This window comes from Passer domesticus, unplaced genomic scaffold, assembly GCF_036417665.1.
Source record: "Passer domesticus isolate bPasDom1 unplaced genomic scaffold, bPasDom1.hap1 HAP1_SCAFFOLD_37, whole genome shotgun sequence".
NCBI classification, from domain to species: Eukaryota; Metazoa; Chordata; class Aves; order Passeriformes; family Passeridae; genus Passer; species Passer domesticus.
Window position 1 is genome coordinate 3,430,831 of NW_026990149.1, and position 19,585 is coordinate 3,450,415.

Genomic DNA, 19,585 nt, shown 5'->3' on the forward strand with positions numbered 1-19,585 from the left:
GGGCAGCATCACCCTGCTCATGGAGACCTGGCCCTGAGAGCAACGTGGGGTGATTGCAGCTGCCTAGTGAATCAGCACTGAGCTGCTGCTGCCCCAGCCTGCACAGCTCCAACAGCACCATCCACTCATTCACCTTTTCCTACACCATGGAAAGAAGACATTGGTAATGAGGCATCAGCATCAAAAGGTAAAGACAGCACCATCTTTTGGTGAGAAAACTCAGGGTGTCTTTCTCTTCCCCAGCCAAGCTTTTGAAAGTGTCTGCCCTGATGTAGTGCCTCATTTTCTACCTCTTTTCAGTTGCTCTCTTGTGGTTTTTTTTGCAAGCTTAGCATTATTGTGGGGAAAGCAAAGAGGAAGAAAAATCCTTTTCTTTATTCCCAGGAACACTTTTCTCTTTCCAGAGCCAGAGATGCACCAAGGCTGAAGTGAGTGATTGTCAGCAAGGGACAGAACTCCCAAGGCTTTCCTGGGACTTCCAGGAATGAGCAGGAGACCCTGACTGGAAGCTGTTGGCAGTGGACTGAAGCTCAAAGGCAGCCAGTTGGTTCCAGCTGCTTCTGCAGAGCCCAGTCCAAAGGTGCCTTGTGTCTGGCACTGCCACAAAAGCCTCTGGACATGCAGCTTTTGCACCCAGTGCTGGTTTCACCTGCCAAGGGCTTGTTTTGCAGGAAGCCTCCCAGCTGATCCCTAAGGAAGGCTGCCCAAAAGCAGGGCTGGGGCTTCATGAACAACAGGCACACCTTTCTGACCCCCCAGACTGGACCACCACATCAAATATTCCCTGCTCACAACTGCCCAGCTTGGCAGGAATTCCACAGCTCCACCAGGCTTGCTGCTGCCTCAGGAGCCATCAGCATCCATCCCCAGCCCTGCTGCTCACCTCACAGACATGGGGGGTGTTGACAAAAATGTCCCCAAGCTCCAGAGTGTCACAGCTGAGTTCAACCAAGGGTCCTTGGCCTTCCCCTCTGAGCTGCAGGGGCAGCCTGCTCTCACGGCCTGGGGAGAGATGTCCATTTCAGTACAAGCATTCCCTCTGTCACACTGTCTTTTCCAGGCTGCCTCAGCGCTAGTCCCTGACTCTGAGCTGGATGCTACCAGCTCCTGATGCTGCAGGAGAAGATATGGACCCTTCTCTTCCCTCAGCAGATATCCCTTGGGGCTGACTTCTAATTCCTAACCCATTCCTCAGGCTGGTTTCCAATGGGAGCCACCAGTTTGCTGAGTTTCAAACATCTCTGGGGTCCTGGAGTGGCAGGCCAAGGAGTAATGGGTAGAAATTGAAAGAAAGGAAATTTAGGTTAGATATTTGGGATGACATTTTTTCCTGTGAGGGTGGTGAGACACTGGAGCAGGTTCCCCAGGGAAGTTTTGCAGGTTCCAGCACTGCAAGTGTTCAAAGCCAGGCTGGATGGGGCTTGCAGCTACCTGCTCTAGGGGGAGGTGTCCCTGCCCATGGCAGGGGACTTGGCACTAGATGATCTTTAAGGTCCACTCCATCCTTAACATCCTAGGATTCTCTGCTTTCCTTCCCATGCACCTAGAGGAGCTTGGAAATCCATTCAGTGAAGGCACAAAGCTCATCCAGAGCTTGGCAATTACCAAACTACCTGGCCCAGCAGCACAGGACTTTGTTGCCCAAGGCCTCGCCTTCTGACCCTCAGCACTGGGCTCTGTTTCCACAGACTGAGAGCTGCAAGGTGACAGCTCCCACACAGGGAGAGAAGCAGCTGCTGGCCAAGGCTGCTCCTTCTACCAACAGCCTGGGCTCAGTGGGGCTCAGCCACCTCTGCTCTGGTGCTGTCTGGCCAGTGGGAGCTGAGCCAGGCTCAGGGAGCACATTTCTAACCCAGCTCCTGCCACCTGATGATGGATCCATGTCCAATGGAGCCATCCTGGAGGCCAGGGGCCTGCAGGGGCTTAGTGCTTGTTCACTAAAGCTGCTCTGCTCTGCAGCTCTCTGGCCTTTGAGGAAATGCTGGCAAAGGCATGGCATCAAAACCTCTCCCTGCACTGCCTGGGCTGTGCTGGGATCAGGAACCCAGACACAGCACTCTGAGCCCTGGCCTTGCACGGGACATTCCCTGGGAGCTGCAGGGCCACTGGGGATGTGCCAGCACTGCCCTGCTGGCCAGGGACTCTTCCCAGCACTGCCAGGGCAGCCCAGTGGGCTCAGGCTTGCACCATGGCTGCACTGAGGGGGAGAGAAGCAGGGCACAGGAGCTGCACCTGAGATGCTGCAGTAAGCCACACTTCCATACTCCAGAGCTGCCAGGGGTTTGAAGGTCACCTGGATTTCGGCCGAACAATTCGGCCCGATTTCTCCCTCCTGCAACACAAAGAGACAGCAAAACATTTCTCTTTAACTTCACATTTCCTGTTTTCAACCACAGTCCTGTCAGCCTTTGTTTAGAGCATCAAATGGTGAACAACACAAGGAGCCCAAGGAAACCCTCCAAAGGCAGCTCAACACAGTGCTGGAAGCTCTCAATGCTCAGCTGATCAGCTCCCGCTCTCCACAAGATTCCTACTGCTCTGACACAAGCTCTTGCTCACATCATGCTGCTGTCAGCTGCACTGGGATGCAACTGCCCCTGTGCACTGCTGCCTCTTGGCCTTAGATGGGCCATAGCAGTAACCAAGAAGAGAACATGAGCCCCTTCCTTGAAACACAAACATTAGTTAATCTGTTTTGAAAGAAAGCAGAGGTTGGGATTATTCTGGGCTTTACTCCAAGGGGAGAAGGGATTTTGCACTGTGCACACACCAGGCATTCATCATCTCTCACAATGCCAGTGCTCAGAATCAGGGCTCTGGCTGATGGCAGCACGTGGCAGTTTGCTTGCAGAAACAGAAAAGGAAAAGGTTTTCTGTCCCTGTGTGCAGGAGAACTCAAAAGGCCCAGTGAAACCTTCCAGCCTTGTGTCCAGGCTCACAGATGACACTGGAAGGCAGACTCAGAAATAGTGCAAGGCGTGGTTACAGGAGGCCATTGGCATTTCTGGGATCAACCTTGGGCTGAGTTTGGCCTCCTTTTCCCAGCCAACCATTGCCAGCTTCAGGTCAGTGTGTGAGCTGGCAGTGCTGCAACAGCCTCTGCTGAGCCCCACGTGTGGGGGCAGCCCCTCCCTACAAGAACTGCTCCCTGTGACACTGCAAGGACACGCACGGAGTGCCCTGAGCTCCAGCCCTGGCAGCAGAGCTGGGCTTTGTCAGGCTCCCAGCCCTGCCTTGACCCTCCAGGGCAGAAATGCTTTCAGCAGGGAGCTCTGCAGCCACTCCAGAAACTCCATGTCCTCCCTCCCAGCACACGGGGCCAGCTGAGGATCTGCCCAGTGACCGCAGCCGGAACAAGGGGGGCTGGGATTGGGTGCTTGGGAGGAGCAGGAGGAAGAGGAGGAGGAGGAAAATGAGGTTCTCAGCTATCACTTACCATTGGCTCGATGAAAAAAACCTCATTGGAGAACAGCATGGGCTCTTCTGGCACCTTTGCCATCTCCTCCTGGACCATGCTGCTCAGGAGGGCAGTGTCACCTCCACCAAAGCCCTTCACCTCCTCTGTGCTTTTCTCCTCTGTGATGTTTTCCTCTGACACCTCTTTGGATGTCCGCAGCAAACACTGCCTGCAGCCCCAGGGAGAGACAAGGCCAGCAGATGGTTTCATAAGGCACAGATTTGCAGAGAGAAGTGGGAGTGCAGGAGAGCAAAGCACTTGGGTGGGAGCAGCAGCAGCTCCCCAGCAAAGGCTGACCCCAAGCCACGAGGGTTCCAGATGGATCAGGGATAACTTGCTGTTCACTGGCACTGCAGGGACTTTTACTCCACACTTGCAAGCTCAGGGGAGCTTTCCAAAGCCAGCAGCCCTCCAGAGAACCTCCTGGCTCAAAGCCTCTGCCACAGCTGAGGGAGAATCCACCAGCCACCTCAGCTGGCTTTTCCTCCCACTGAGCTGCTCGGGGGAGGCAGATAAAGATCACAGAGCACCCACTGCAGGGCTTCCCTGGCAAGGGGAGACCAAGCTGGCTTGCAGCTACGTGTGACCAGCAGCACTCTTTGCTTCTTCCATTTTGGACCTGCCCTGTTCCCTACTCTGCCTTTCACAAGAGCATCCCAGAGCACTTCCAAAGGAAATTGATGAATTCAGGCACCAAATCCCTGCAGTGACATTCAAGGTTTTCTATGCAATGTGCATGAAAACAGAGGCTCTGAGAGGGGAAGGGACTTTGTTGTGCAGGAGGGAGACAGCAAACTCCTGGAGAGACCTTTTCATCATCCAGAGCTTTTTGGCTCCCATCCCAGTGCATGGTTCTAGAATGTCCTGACAGAGAAAGGATCCTGCACGATCTCCTCTCCTCAAAAAGTCCTCTCTGCTCTGAGACCTCAAAAGCTGCTCTGACAGCAGGACAGGGGAGACAAGCAGCCTGGATGGACAAGGAGCTTTTCAAGGAACTAAGGGGAAAAAAGAGGGTGGAAAGAGGGGCTGGAAACTCATTAAATGTTTAGGGATGTTGCCAGGTCAGGTGGGAAGAAGATGAGAGAGACAAGAGCCCAATTAGAACCTGAGGAAATCCAGTCATCACAATCAACCTTTCCTTCCCAAAATGCCATCCATGCTTGGAGTATGAATGGAACTGGAATGCTGAGTGCTGAGCTCCCAAAGCCCAGAGACACACACCCTGGTGCCAGGGATGGTTTACTTGGCTTAACCATTCAAAAGCACCAAGACCCCCCTGAGGCCACACGTTCCTTTCAGTCTTGGGCCATGTATCTCACTGAAATGCATCTTTCAAACCAACCTCCTCTTCTCTTCATCCTCTTCTTCCTCACTAGGAAAAGCCTTCCACTGGAAGTGGGCTGTGATGTTACTCCTGTTTTCAAGGAACACAGTTCTGTGGCTTGACTTGGTGATCAAAGTCTTGTCCATCTCCACAGAACTTGTGCTCAACCCAACGTTGACATCCACAGCTTCTCCTTTGAGGTGTGTGTGGATTCTTTCTTCACCTGGAACAAAGCAAAGGGGAGTCTTTGCTCAGCTCACTGGCTGATGGAAGCACAAGGAACGCAGCAAACCACAGGTCACAGAGGAAAGTGTCCCAGTTTTTAGCTGAATGAGCAGTTCTGTGGATCAGTCCATGGATCACATCCTGACAGCTCTGGGTGTAGAGCGTGGGGATGTCCTGGGCAGCTCCTTCAACACCTTATTTCTGAGTGTGTTTGTAGAGCTGTGGCCCCAGGGTGACAGTGTGTACAGTGGGGTTGGTCCATGTGCTCTGGTGACCCACTCAGATCACTGGGATTTCTGCACCAAAGTCCTTCAGGTGATGCTGAGGAGCCCTACTCAGTCCTGCCTTGCCCAGGGCCTCCCCGGGCATCCCACCAGACTCCTGTCTCTCCTGATCCCTTGCAGCCCTTGCTGCTGAGCAGCAAATATGCCTGGCGGCAGGTGGGCAGCAAAAGGAGGCCCAGAGGAACAAGTGAAGTGACAGCCCACAGCAGGAGGGGACCCAGGTGAGGAAACACAACCTGCCTGGCTCTGCAATAGGACAAACCACTACAAAATGAACACCAGGAAAATCAGCATCAGTATCATCATCATCTCCCTGTCCAAACCCACAGCCACATCAGCCTTGCAATATTTTATATTGTTCTGATGTCAAAAACCAAGCTGGAGCACTGCAAATTAAATAAAAAAGGGAACAAAGGAAAGATTACTAAGTACAGAGCTATTTCTGCATTGAGACTGGATGGGGTTCCTCAGCCTAGAAATCAAATGGGAGATAGATGTGAGAGGTTTGCTACAGCATGAACAGCCTGGGAAATGGGGACAGGGAAAAATTTGTTTTGATTTGCCACAAAAAAGGAACTTGAGGCCTTGAAAATGTTGTTAGACAGAAACTACATATATGTGTAAGGGCCACATAGGAAAAGGGTCTGTGACAAGCCAGTGCAGAAGCAGCATATGGGACAGAGGTGTGCTAGAAATCCATTGCATTGCAGAGAATCTGATGGAGAGCTCACCTACAGCACTACCCAGGAATAAAAGAAACCTTCACCCAGGCACAGCCACATGGCAGTGGAGAATCAGGGATCCTCCTTCCTCCACTCAGCAACTCCCAGCAAAACAGGAGTCCAAAATCTTAGCCTGTTAGAGGGGATGCACTTTCTCAAGCCCCCAAACAGCAAGGAGTTCTCCGTTTGCTTTGGGGTGAAGCTGAGCAGGGGAGGCACCTCTGGAGGGAATGGAGGGGATGGGACAGCAGGGAGCCATGGTGCAGAGCTGTCCTGTGGCCGGGCAGGCCCAGCACTCACCTGTGCTGCAGCACACTGCCAGGCACCCGCAATGGTCACCGGCCGTCAGCGCGTGGAATCCCACTGTCACCTGCACGGTGTCACCAGCGCCCAGAGCTCCTGCGGCCGGAGCCACGGAGAAAGGACTGCAACACAAAGAGAGCCATCAGGGCTGGCCACAGCTGGCCAGCAGATTCCTTCTGCACTGCAGCTCACTGCAGCTCCCTTGGGCAAGCAGGGAGCAAACCAAGCACAGCCAGCAGAAGACAGCCAGGACAGACAGCATCAGAAACAGCCACGGAGCCACTGCTGAGCAGATCCAGCCCTCACAACATCCTGTGGGCAAAATGGCCTCAGCTCCCCACACTCTGCATCCAGCTCTCTGCAGTGACACTCAGGGCTCCCACTGCCAGCAATCCCATCAGAGAATGCTTTCTGAAGAGCACAGAGAGGCTTCAGAGCTATCTGCAGGCACAACTGGACACTGACTGCCTCAGGAATTTCTCTTTTCCTGCCGCCTATAAACTTCATCTCAGGAGATGCAAATGTTAGGGCACTCCCTGTCCTGGGAGATTACAGCCTAGGAATCACACAGGGAGAAGGAACTTTTCCCTGAAGACCAAGGAATAGTAACTGTTGAATTTGCAGTGTGGTTCTTTGGTTTACTTTACCTTGAAAACATCCTGATTTAGCCTAGAAAGGGCACATTTGATCAGCATTTCAATGAAAGCTGCTCTAAGATAGAAGAGCTGTGAAGGAGACATCCCTGACACTCTAATAACCAAATGAAAACCACTGCCAAGAGATGGGGCTGACAGGCTACATTTTGGCCTTTTTTCTGTCCATTGTGAGCTGTTCCTTAAGACACTTCTCATCCTCTCAGATCTGCCCTTTCCATTAATCACTACTGCACGTGACAGGCAGAAAAGATAAGGTATGGAGAGGGTTTGAATAGGTTGTTTTCTTCTGCTTTTTAACTAGGTCCATTTGTATGATCTTTTGGCAAACATTTAACACAAACCAAAACAAAAAAACGGCAGAAACACAGCAACTTCAGAGTATTCAAAAAGAAATCTCAATGAAAGGGGGCACAATCTGATTCAGAGATTTAAATCATCTGTTACGAAATTTTAAACTAGCTTTCAGAGGTTCATCATGGAACACAAGAGGTGACTGATGCCCTCAGCTGACAAGGGAAAGCAGATCAGCTTCAGGAACAGGAGCTGCACGGGCTGCCTGCAGCACAGCTCATGTTGGGCATGTGATGCAGGGACCCCTGCAAAGCCACGTGCCTGTGGCCTCCCAGAGAATGGCTCTGTTTGGCTGACAGTGCTGAGAAAGCATTTCAGGAGCTGCTTGTGCTCAGCAGGCTGCAAGCCAGCTGCCAACATGTTCCAGCAGCCTCCAGGAAAGCTGGGACAGAGAAAGCTCAAAGGCTGCATCCTGCTAAGAACACTGAAGGCAAGAGCAGCTGCCATCCATCCTGCTCCCTTCCAGCCAGGGCTGCAGGGCAGCAGCTCTGATGCTCTGCTTCCTTTTGCTGCCCTTTCCCAACTCTGCTATCACCCAGAGGTGATATCCTTTGCTCAAGAACAGATGGGCTGCCTCACCTCTGGGTGCTCAGCTGGAAACGAGCTTCCAGGTTCCCAGTGTTGCGGAGCAGCACAGTCTTCTGGGTGCTGCTCTTGACTGGACACCTGGAGAAGTCCAGCTGCTCAGGGAAGTCCAGGACAGCTCGGGCAGCAATGGCCCGAATTGGCACCACGATCCTTTCACTGGTAGTCATGCAGATGAGCTGGTGGGAATAATCCTGCAGGAAAAGAAACTGCCTCAGCACAGGGCATTTAGTGCCATCCCCACGGCAGGATGAAAAAAAATGGACTCCCTTCAAGGGCATCAATTTAGCTATTCCACCCCAAAATAAACACTAAGCTCTACTAATATGCCACATTTTAAAGGCACCAGGGCACTTTGCAAAACCTATCTCTGTGGCATTAAGATCTTGTGTCACTTGGGTCATACAAAGAACTGCCCTAGGCCACCATAAGTTTTACTCTACATTTTAATGATGTTAAAGAATTCCTACGTTCCTTCTAAGGAACATGGAGCTAGGGAACACAGGACATTCCTCTTTAGGTTTCTATATTCCCACTGTCTGAGAATAGGACAAAATGTTCAACTGACTGAAAGCAGCAAAAGGAAGATGAGAAAACAGCTGGACCCAAAGAGCTCCTGCACCTCTGACCTGGTGCAGAAACATCAGCTGCCTCAGAACTCCCCTCCAACTTTGCCTCTCCAAGCAAGTCAGCAGAAGAACAGTGCTAAGAGGCAGCAGGATGCTGTTGGAAAGAGCCTCTCTTGGCTTCCCTGCAAGGCTTCCTCCCTTCCATGCCACGGCCTAAACCCTTCTGGATGAACAAGCCTGCAGATGCCAGCACTGAGATCAGACTTGCCAGGGCCTCAGCACTGCTGTTCAAACCTCCAGGCAAAAGCACCTTTGGCACGCAATGGGTGCCAGCTGACAGAGCAAGCACAGGCACAGGCATGAAGACAGAGGCACAGCAGTGTCACTGCCACGGGCTCTGGGCTCACAGCTCTGCCTGCAGCTTGCACCTGCCCTACACCAGCTCCTGCAGGCAGCTGTCCAAGTCCCTGCAGCTCAGCAACCTCCTGCTGGCCAAGGGCACCCAGAGCCCAGGGTGCCTGTGCCAGGCCGGGCTCACGGGCACAGCACATCCTCTGCCCTGGCCCTGCAGCTGCACCATGCCCACTTGTGCTCTGGCACAGCACAGCTGCAAGGCTGCAGAGCAGAGGCTGGGAAAAAGCACCGTCCTTGCTCCAGCCCACGGGGAGGCAGGGAAGCTCTTGCCAGGCAGGAAGGAGGAAAGCTCTCAGACCTCTTTGTTCCTCTAGTGTTTGCCATCATCATGAAACCCCTTCCACTGTACCTAGAGATGGCCCAACATCTATCAACAGCCCTCTGTCATTTTCATCCTGTTCCCTGGGCATCTTCCCTTGGCAATGCTCAGGGATGTGCAGGGAGGGGAAGCAGAGCCTGTCAGGCCTGGCTGCAGTGCCTGGCAGCCCGTGCCAAGCTGGGACTGGCTGCAGGCTGCCTGCCCACGGCCTGGAGCCAAGCTCCCAGCATGGAATGGGCTGCACCCAGAGTGCAGGGAAAACAATGGCTTTGCAGAGAATTCTGTGCTTGGGCTCCTCCAGGCTCACCTTGTTCTCCTCGGGGCTGAAGCGGATGCGCACAGCGGCAGAGGCGCCTGCTGGCACCATGTGGTACACACCCCTGGGGCTTGCCAGCTGGAAATAAGGGCAGCTCTCCATGCACACCTTCACCAGCCGAGGAATCTGCAGCAAAGACATCAAATGATGATTTTGCCTCTTGTGCAAACAGGACGACAGGAGACCTGTCCCTGCCTTGCTGACATCCCTCCTTGACCCCTTTTCCAAAGCCCTTTCAGCTGTGCAGGTACAGGCACATCATTCTCAAGGCTCAACTGGAATCCCTTCTCTCTGGCTCCAGCATTTTGGTCAGGGCCATTGGGGCAGTGCCTGGTGGCAAGGAAGGGCCAAGCAGGTCAGCACCAGCAGGATGGAGACAGAGCACCTGACCGACCACATCAAGTCATCTGCACCATCAGTGCGTGTCCAAAATCAGGGCACAATTCCCAGCACAGGAAGATTTCCACCATCTTGCAGAGCCAGCTGCTGAGACATTTTCTTCAGCATGTGTTGCAGCAGATAACTTGCTTTGCTGGACACTCGGGCAATGACAGCACTCTCCTCTTCCAGCACAGGGTTAAAGCTCCAGGTGCCAGCACTCACCTTGTCCTTATTCGTCACAGACAGCACCATTTCAGAGACCTCCCGAGCCACGAAGTTCTCAAACACCATCTCTGGTGGGGAAACCTGAAACAAGCTCGGTTTCGGGGCAGCTGACGGCAGCTGGAGAGGCGAGAGAGAGCAGGGACAGCTTCAGCTGCTGGGAGGAAGGCTCATGAAGGACAATCTTACACTGACCCCCAGTGAAGTGCAGACTCTGGGGGAGCACATCTGCCCAGGACACACTGGGCAAACAGTGCCTCACCCACCTCTGCTCGGAGCTGATCAAGAACTGCTTGATCAGCTTCCAGCAGGCTCAAGCCAAGCTGCTCTTTTGATTTCTCCACCTTTCTTTCTCCACAAGGCCCCTCTCCAGGGCAATCCTGAACCACTTTGTTCCATGTCCCTTGCTGCCAGTTTCCTGCTCAACAGCCCACCTGGCTCACCTGCCCCTTTGGACTGTGCTTTCTACTGAACCAGTCCTGCCACAAAAGCAGCTTGAAACACACCTCTAAGTAGGCACTGATCCACAGAAAGCAAATCCATTCCCCTCTGCCCAGGGCCAGTCCCCTGCACATCTGGCAGCCTGCAAAATCTAACACCCCGTCAGGGTCAAACATATTGTTCCAACCCAAAGCAGGAATGCAATTGGTTTTGCTAAATCTGAAGGAATTCCTGCAGGTCCTCGGCCTTCCAAGGCCAACGCTGCCACTGTGGAGGGAATCCTGTGACCCCAAGCATTTGATGGTGACCACACCAAAGCAAGAGGTGGCTCCTTCAGCAGGAGAATGGCACATGGCAATGCTGTGCCTTTGTGTCCCCAGCCTTCCCCCATTGTTTTAGCAATGGCAGCCACACTCCAGCACAGCCCAGCAGCTGCAGCAGAGGTTATTTGTGTTGCCTCAGTGCACATCAGGACTCCCAGTCCACCACTGCCAGCAGCTTGCAATGACAACAGCACCTGGACACTGAGGTGTTTTGCTGGAGGCAAGCCTGTCACAAGCACACACCCTCTTCAAACTTGCCATCAAACAGAAAGGAAAAGAGCAGGAAAAGGCTACCTTTGGACCAGTCTTGCTCAGGTCTATCCATGGGCCAGTTCTGGGCAGAATACTCCCCCCAGTGCTGGCCTTCTTCTTCATGCTGAGAAACTTCTCCTGCTGGAACTTAGACAGAGGCAACTGAAAGGAAAAAAAGGAAAAAAAGGAAAAATTATAATAATTAAAAAAAAACCAAATTAGCAAGATGTGCTTGTTCAGAGGGGTTTATCTTGATCAAGTGTCACTGGTGAATAATTTGGGATCACAGCCACTGGGACACTTCTGGAAGCCCTGGAAGGTACTTGCTGAAATACTTAGCACCAATCAATCAATACAGAGTGCAATACACATACTCCAACCACATGGCTGTGGCCCATTAGTCTCTCTGTGATCTGATGTGACATGTTTGGGGATTTCTGCTCTTTGGCCATTTGTTTCCTCTTACATTTCATTGGAAATGAAAAATGTAAGTGTCAGTGACCTTTTCAGAGAGTGGGAAGGAGCTCCCAGAACTGCCCCAACTCCATCCCTGCACAACACTCACAACTCACAGCAGGAGACAGCACTGCTGGCTGAGTCCAAGAGAAGCAAGAAAGAAAAGCTGGACCAAGAGGGAGGTGCACAGGAATGTGTCCAAGTTTTAGCTCTCTCTGTTAATGAGCATTTGTTTTCTCTGTCTGGGCTGACAGAGTCCTCCAGAGAAGAAAACACAGGGATCTCCTTGCCAGAGCCTCAGCACTGGGGCATCTTCAGCCAAGTGAGCTCCAGACAGCAAGGCACCTTGGTGGCCCTGACTGCAGTGCTGCCTGCAGGGCTGGAGCTGTGCCCACCCAGGAGCTGAGAGAGAACAGCTGCTTTGGGAGCTCTTCTGGCTGGGACCAGCCGTGGCTCTCAAGGCTTTGGGCACAGTTTGAGCTCTCCCCCCACATGCCCAGGTGCCCAAGGGCAGGTTGGTCACAGCAGCACAGGGCAGTGCCCAGCCTGACAGAAGGAATTCCTGTGGCAAAGGGCAGCACAGAAGCACATGCTGAGGGCTTCAGCTGCACATTGCTTTCACTTGGCTCCCGTGGCACAGCCAGGCAAGGCGCTGGGCTGTCCCTGAAACATCACACAGTGTTCCCTCCTGCACCAGGACAGCCCCCACCAACAGCAGCACAGCACAAAGAGCTGGGCAGGGGCTCTGCAGCTTCCCAGCGCTGCTGGACAACAGGGGCAGGGACACCAGGGACACCAGGGCACTTGCCAGCCTGAGCACAGCCCCAGTGGCTACTCACAGTATTAGGCTGCAGTCTTTCCCTCTGCAAAAGACGAGGTGTTGGTGTCTTTTTTGGGAATCCAGAAGCCATTCTGAAGAGAGGATGTTACAGAGGAACGACAAGGCCTCAGCAAAACTGGAAGGAGCAACAATGGAACTCTGAAAATCCAGAACCCAATTCATGGCAGACTCAAGGCATATACTGCTGCTAAACATTTTATATCATTTGAAAGTAGCTAAGTGCTTGTTTGTCATAAGTAGATAGTATTGTTAGGCCTCTAGTTGGACTTTATTTGAAATAGATGACCACCTTGTGCAATTCAAAGATGGATCATACTGAAACCTGGAGCTAAAAAGCTGAGCATGAATAATGCTTAGAACAGACAAAGCTGTAGCTTAAATATTACTTAAAAACAGCTTGCGTGGACCTGCTCTTCTTTAGGCTAAACACCCCCTGCTCTCTCAGCTGCTCCTCACTGGACTTGGGAGAGGCTGCAATGTTATGGTTCATGGCTTAAATATTGCTATAAAGAACATTTTGCCGACTGTGACAAAACTCTATAAAGAAGCTGAGAGCACCCAAGCCCACCCTTCCCTGAAAATGCCTCCTGACTGGAACTTGGGACTGAGAGTTCAGCCCCACAAGGGAACTTGAGACAAGATAAAGGTGACACTATTGTCCCATTAGCTCAGGTCTGGGCAGAAGTGAACAAGGCCAAGGGAGAAAAATAGATCCACAACAAAGCCAAAGCCAGCAGCTCTCCTGAAAATCAGCTCTGTCTGCCTTCAGGCTGGGCAAGTCATAGCCACAGACTCCTCTGCTGAGGCCAGGTTTGCACACAAACCTCCCATCAAAGACCTCCACTGTGTCCCCAGAGCCATTCCTGAGGCCTTGCACCAGATGATTGCAGGGCATGCAAAGTAACACAACAGATCTGAAAATCCACAACCCAATTCATGGCAGACTCAAAGGATATACTGGTGCTGAAGATTTTCTATTACTTGAAAATAGCAATAGACAGTCAAACTTGCCCCACCCCAGGGAGGTACCTGGGAGGTCCCACCTTGCCCAAATCTGCATTAATCCATTGGAATCTTACATTTTGCAATACCTCACCACAGAGAAGACCAGAAGAGGATTTTATGGTATGCCAATGGGATCCATGGAATGGTGATATTTTTTTACTTAATCTGTCTCTGTCATTCTCTTTCTTCCCCCTCTTCCCAACCCCATCTCCACCCCCTTCACCCCACCCCCCCTTTTTCTATTCCTTTCTCTCTCTTCCTCACATTTACTGTTCCATAAAATCCAGACTACTGACTTTGGCAAATTGCCTCGTTTGTACCTCAATTCAGAGGCCTCTCCCTAATAATTTTAATAACCAGATGATAACAACCCACGGAAACTTGAACAGAACTCATTCACCTTGAAGCAGTTTAAGCAATCACTATAGGGAAAAAAAAGTATAGATGAGTACATTTAGAAAATGTTGCATTTCTTCAGTGCAAAAAAAAAGCACAATCAGTAGACGAACTATTGTTCATCCACTCAGCTGTGCATGCCACTGAACTGCTGCACCAGAAGACTGGCATTATCCCATCCTGTATTTCCCTTTGGCCTTCTCTCTCAGAGTGCACATGAGACAAAACCAAACAGTTCAACTTTAGTCAATCTTTACCTTCAAAGGAAATTCACGCTCTTTTCCAGAGGCCAATGCTCTGCACGTTGAGGAATTCTCAGCGGGGCACAATGCTCCGCAAATTCAAAGGACTCACTCGCAGAGACCAATGCTCCGCGAACAATTCACTCGGCGAATCGCCCAGTGTAGCTGCCTGTACGAGCCCAGGCTGCGCACACCCAGCCAGGGCCGCGTTCTCGGGCAACTGAGGCCGCGCCGCTGTCACAGACGCTGCCGCCCGCGCGGTTACCAGGCAACCGCGGCGCCCGAACCTCGGGGCGGGGCCGGGTTCCGGCGGGGCCGGGCCGGGATCCGGCGGGGCCGGGCCGGGTTCCGGCGGGCCGGGGCCGGGCGGGTTCCGGCGGGGCCGGGCCGGGTTCGGGCCGGGGCCGGGCGGGTTCCGGCGGGCTCGGGCCGGGGCCGGGCCGCAGTGATTTTCAAAGGAGATTCTCAATTGAACTACTGCCGTAACTTTCTGAAGAGTCTTTCTGTAAGTATTAGCGAAAGCCTAAAATGTGGTGCTAGAGGCACCTCTGTCAGGTCTGTCCCTTGCTCTCTGTGTAGCACTGGTGTTCTGTCCCGGCTGGAACAGCCGGAGGGGCTGAGCGAGCTGGGAAAGGGGCTCAGCCTGGAGAGGAGGAGGCTCGGGGGGACCTTGTGGCTCTGCACAGCTCCCTGGCAGGAGGGCGCTGCGGGTTCAGGAAGCGCCGGAGCGGCGCTGGTTCCCTCTCTCCTCTCCCGCTCAACCTCTTCCTCCCTCCCTCCTCCTCCTCCTCCCCCATTTCCGAAGCCCTCGTAGCCCTCGGGAGGAGTGGAGATAGAGCCGGGACAGGGCAGAATGCAGAGAGGGGATGCCAGGAGTAGGAGTGACTGGGCTGTACTGGGACCATACTGGGATCATGCTGGGAGGGAGTAGGAGCAGCACGATGGCTGCAGCGCTGGGACTGGGGGCACTCCTTGGCGAGAGAGGGGGGGTGGGACCCCCGGCACGGGACCCCCTTGCTCTCTTTATCCTGCACAGGGACCCTCCTGAATCCCCCATTTCCAGACATCAGGACCTTCTGCTCCCCATTTTCCCGGCCATCCATGGCTCCCAGCCTGCAGACTTGCCGTGGGCTTGACGGCCTGGAACACCTTGGAACCCCATTCCTGCCTTTCCCAGCCCCTAGCCCCTCCTTTCTGCAAAACCAGAGACCTCCTGAACTCCCCCTTTCCCAACATCCCAGGTGTCCCCACCCTGGACTCCCCTTTCCTGGGCTCAAGGACCCCCTGGAATTCCCTTCTACCTCTCCATGTCCCTGCCTCCCCCCATTTCCGTCACCCCACTGACACCCTCCTGCACCCCTATTCCTGAGAAACGAGACACACTTTTACCCCTTTGCCGGGCACTGAGAGCCCCCTGTCCCCCCCCAGTTCTCCTGCCCCTGTGTTCCCTGCCCGTGGTACTGTTGGAGCCCGGCCCGGGGTTCCCCCAGTTGGTGTCCATGGGGTCCCTGGATGGGATCCCCTTCCAGCACTGCCGCAGCCGCCGGGGGTGGCGGCTGGAGCCGAGCCGGGATCTCGGCACAGCCAGAGCCGGCACAACGAGCAGCACCGGCACGGGGCCACCGGGGAGCTGCAGGTGCTGCGGGAGCGGCACAGCCAGAGCGGGGCTGAGCGGGGGCAGCCGCGCCTGGGGCATCTCTGGGGCTGCCATGGCAACTGTGGGACTGCCATGGGGATCCGGGAGATGGAGCCCGAGGAATGAACAAATTCCCCAGAGCACAGCTGCGTGGAGTGGCTCCAGAAATATGTCAGATATGGGCGGGAGGAGCTGCAGTGTAAAGGTGGGGAGGGCAGAGTTCCCATGGGAATGTGGGAATTGAGAATGCAGGATTTGGGAGGACAAAATCTGCCAACATGGGAATTACCAAGGGAATTCCATGGATAGATCTGTCATCCCATTCCCATGGGACTTCCATGGTTGAATCCCACTGTTGTCCCATTCCCATGGGAATTCTGTAGATGGATCTCACTGCCATGCCATTGCCATGGAATTCCATGGGGAGATCCCTGTCCCACTGCCATGGAATTCCATGCATGCATCTCACCGTTACCCCATCCCAGAGCCCCCTGATGTCCGTGTGTCCCGAAAAGTGGAACACGGGATCCTGACACTGTCCTGCCACGCATACAGATTCTACCCCAGCACCATTGGGACCAGCTGGATGAAGGGGATGAAATCAGGGATCGTTCCACACCTGGGCAGGATCGAGGCGCTGCTGGAGGAGCAGGAGCAGCCCCTGCGCCGGGCGGAGCATCCCGGAATGCCAGAGCCTGGGATCTGCTCCTGGGCTGAGGCTGGGAACATGGAATGTGGGAACTGGGAATTTGGGACTGTGGAGCAGTGGGATGGGGGTTCCCCTCCCCTCCTAACCATGCCATGCTTCCCAGAGCTGGAATCCAGCAGGAATCTCACCCTGGTGGTCGCTGTGTCTGTCAGTGCTGCCATCAGCATTGTTATCCTCATTGGATTTGGTGTCTGGAAGCTCCAATCTGGTTCTCCCCAAACCCAACCTGGGGGTCACCCTGTTCTTCTCCCCTTCCCAGACACTTGGAGATCCCCCCATGACCCATCCAGCCCCCCCAAACTCCTCCTTGGGTCACCCCTAAGTCCCCAGTGGGGATTTCTGTGAGTTCCCCTGTGTTCCCCCATTCCCAGGACTTTGGGGGTCCCCCCCGACCTGTCTGTGCCCCCCCTGATTTCTTCCACAGCCCCTCTGTGATGGTGGGGGCTGGGGTCCAAGTGCTGGTGCCTCCCTGCCTGCAGCAGATCTAGCACTGAGGGGAGTCCCTTAGCATTTGGGGTCCCCTGGGGTTAGGGGTCACCCCCCCGGGTCACCCAGGATCTCCCTGAACACGCTGACACTGCCCATGCTCAGTGAGAAGGTTCATTCCCAGCACGAGGCCTCAGCTGTGTCACTGGCATCGCCCAGGTACCCAGAAAGCCTCCCAGGAACCCCAAACCTCCTGGAACAACCCAGCTTCCCTGGGACCCCAATATCATCCCTAGCCTCTCCAAAAGCTCCCCAAGACTGCAAAACCCCATACAGACCCCCCCAAACCTTCTCAGGACATCAAAATTCCCACAGGACGTCCCAACACCCTTCCAGACCCCCTTGAGAAGGTACATACCTGGCATGGGATCCCCATCTCCGTCGCCAGCAGGTATCCCAAAACAGCCTTGCGTTCCCCTTGGGATCGCCTAATCCCCCCCTCTGGGACCCCTGAAAACTCCCTTTGGGATCCCGCAAAACTCCACCATGACCTCAAAAACCCCCAGTATACACAAACCCTCCTGGGAACCCCTCACAACAGTTTATGCCCAGCACAGAGTCCCCATCACCATCACCCAGGTACCCCCCAAACCCTCCTGGGACCCCCAAACCCCCCTGGGACCCCCAACCTTCCCAGGATGTCCAACCCCTCCCCGGGCTCCGCTGTCGGAATCAACGGGAGTGGTGTTGCCCTTTTAAGGGGACTTATAGTAGGACCTGACCATAGCAGGAGCCCTTAAAGCAGCGATGGTAGAGAGAACCCCAAAAATCCACCCTGGGGGGAAAAACGTCCCCTACTGGAGCTTGGAATGGGGGGTGGGGTCCCATAAAAATGTCACTTAAAGCTGTCATGATCCCCACCTTAAAAGACCTTGTGGGGCTGCGTCCCCTCAAACACCCTAAAATAGGGTGGAAAAAACACCCTAGTAGTGTTGAGATCCCCCCAGAAAAATCCTAAAAATGTCCCCTTCAAAGGGGTCTGAAGAGCCTTAAAGGGTCTCAAGGAGGGACAAGGTCCCCTCCTCTGCTGGGGCCTCTCCGAGCTGGGAACTCTCCCGTTTACTGCCCTCGGAGGAGCCCTGAAGGACGGTGGGTCCTGGGCAGAGCCCCCCCCCTCATTTGGGACTGCGGAGGGAACTGGGGGGGCTGGGATGGGGCTTAGGGGTCCTGGGGTAACCTGGAGGACCCTCAGTGGGTCTCACCTCCCCCTGTGCCCCCTCTCCCACCCCTTTCCCATTGTTGCCCCCAAACCTCTACTCCCCCAGATTGGTTTGGGAGTGACCCAGCCCATTCCCGTTGGCCAGGGAGGAGGAGGAAGACGGTGGGATAGAGGAGGAGGAAGATAGAGGGAGAGAGGAGGAGGAGCAGGCAGAGGAGGAGCTGGAGCAGCTGGAGGAAGCACCGCGTGCTTTCAGCTCTCTCTGCACTCGCAGCAGCTTCGGCTCGGGACCATCGCCCCCCATCCCGCAGGTGCCCGGGGAGGGGGAGCTCGCCCCAAGTATCCCGGGGGTCCCTGGGTTTGGGATTTTTTTGGGGGGATGTGTGGAGCTTGCAGAGCTCCAAAGCCGAGCCGCAGATGGCCCTCAGGGGGACATTGGGGGATCCCTGGTGTTATGAATAAGAAGCTTGACTAGGCCAATACTCAAGCAGCAATCAATTTATTAATGAATATGGTAAAGTATGAGCAATACAGCGCTGGGTACAGTGGGGGAAATTTTCCCTCCAACTGCACACCGATAGTTGGGGCTTACAGATATTTATAGGGGTTTTCATAAGCTTTTTCAGCAGTTTCTATTCCAAATGTTTGCATCACAATTCTATACACTATTGTGATTTAGTTTTTCTCAGGATGTATCTCAGAAAGGAGTATCCCCAGATGGTGGGGTTCAGCTTCTGAAAGAAGAAAGAAGTCTCTCAGCTGGTGAGGTCCAGGGTCCATGTGCGGGTTCACCTTTGAATTGCAAGGACTATAAATCTCATAACAGTGATGTCCAGCTTCCCTTGGTCAAAACTATCAATCCTTGAGTGGATGTTCTTCTTCCTTTCTCAAGCTGCTTTTGCATATTTTGTTAAGGTGTCGAGATAAGCATCTTTCCTTTTGATATATTCTAAAGCTATAGTTTCAAAGATCCTTACTACAAGCAATATTCTGAAATTATATTTCAAAAGGTTATTATGGCAAACTCTTTTTAGCTAGAAGCAGAAAGTTCCTGTCAAACAGCAACATCCTTAAAGCTTTAATTCGAATGCTCCTAAATCAACTTAAGACTTATAAAGGTTAATTGCAAACAAAGGATAGGTTCAAAGGCCTTCTTCCATGCTTTACTTCCTCAGTTATTTATTAGAATTGTCTTCATAACTGTCCCACGGTCAGTTTCCACACATATCACAATCACAGATATACACATTGCCTGTATGTACCTGACACAAAACACAGCTTTATATTTCACATCGGGAGGTGTTTTTAGGGGGTTGCAGCCATCCCCTGGCAGGGCTCACCTGCAAACTGGGTGTAGGCTGTGTCTTGGAGGAAGGTGCCACGGCCAAAGTCAATCAGTTTCAGCTGCCCGCTGGCCAGGTTGAGCAGGATGTTCTCAGGCTTGATGTCCCTGTGCAGGACTCCGCAGCTGGTGCAGTGCCGCACGGCCTCCAGCACCTGGCGGAACAGCC

General features: G+C 53.6%; 1 protein-coding gene and 1 pseudogene across 1 annotated transcript; one reads left to right on the forward strand and one right to left on the reverse strand.

Moving 5' to 3' along the window:
• The window catches only part of LOC135292537 (zinc finger protein 850-like), a 337,224-nt pseudogene that overhangs the window by 121,076 nt on the left and 196,563 nt on the right, over window positions 1-19,585 (reverse strand).
• LOC135292490 (class I histocompatibility antigen, F10 alpha chain-like) lies at window positions 15,186-17,282 on the forward strand. The gene is made up of 4 exons (XM_064406693.1): window positions 15,186-15,210; window positions 15,513-15,662; window positions 15,860-15,925; window positions 16,206-17,282. The coding sequence occupies exons 1-4, from the start codon at window positions 15,186-15,188 to the stop codon at window positions 16,772-16,774; spliced, it is 810 nt and encodes a 269-aa protein (XP_064262763.1). The 3' UTR covers window positions 16,775-17,282.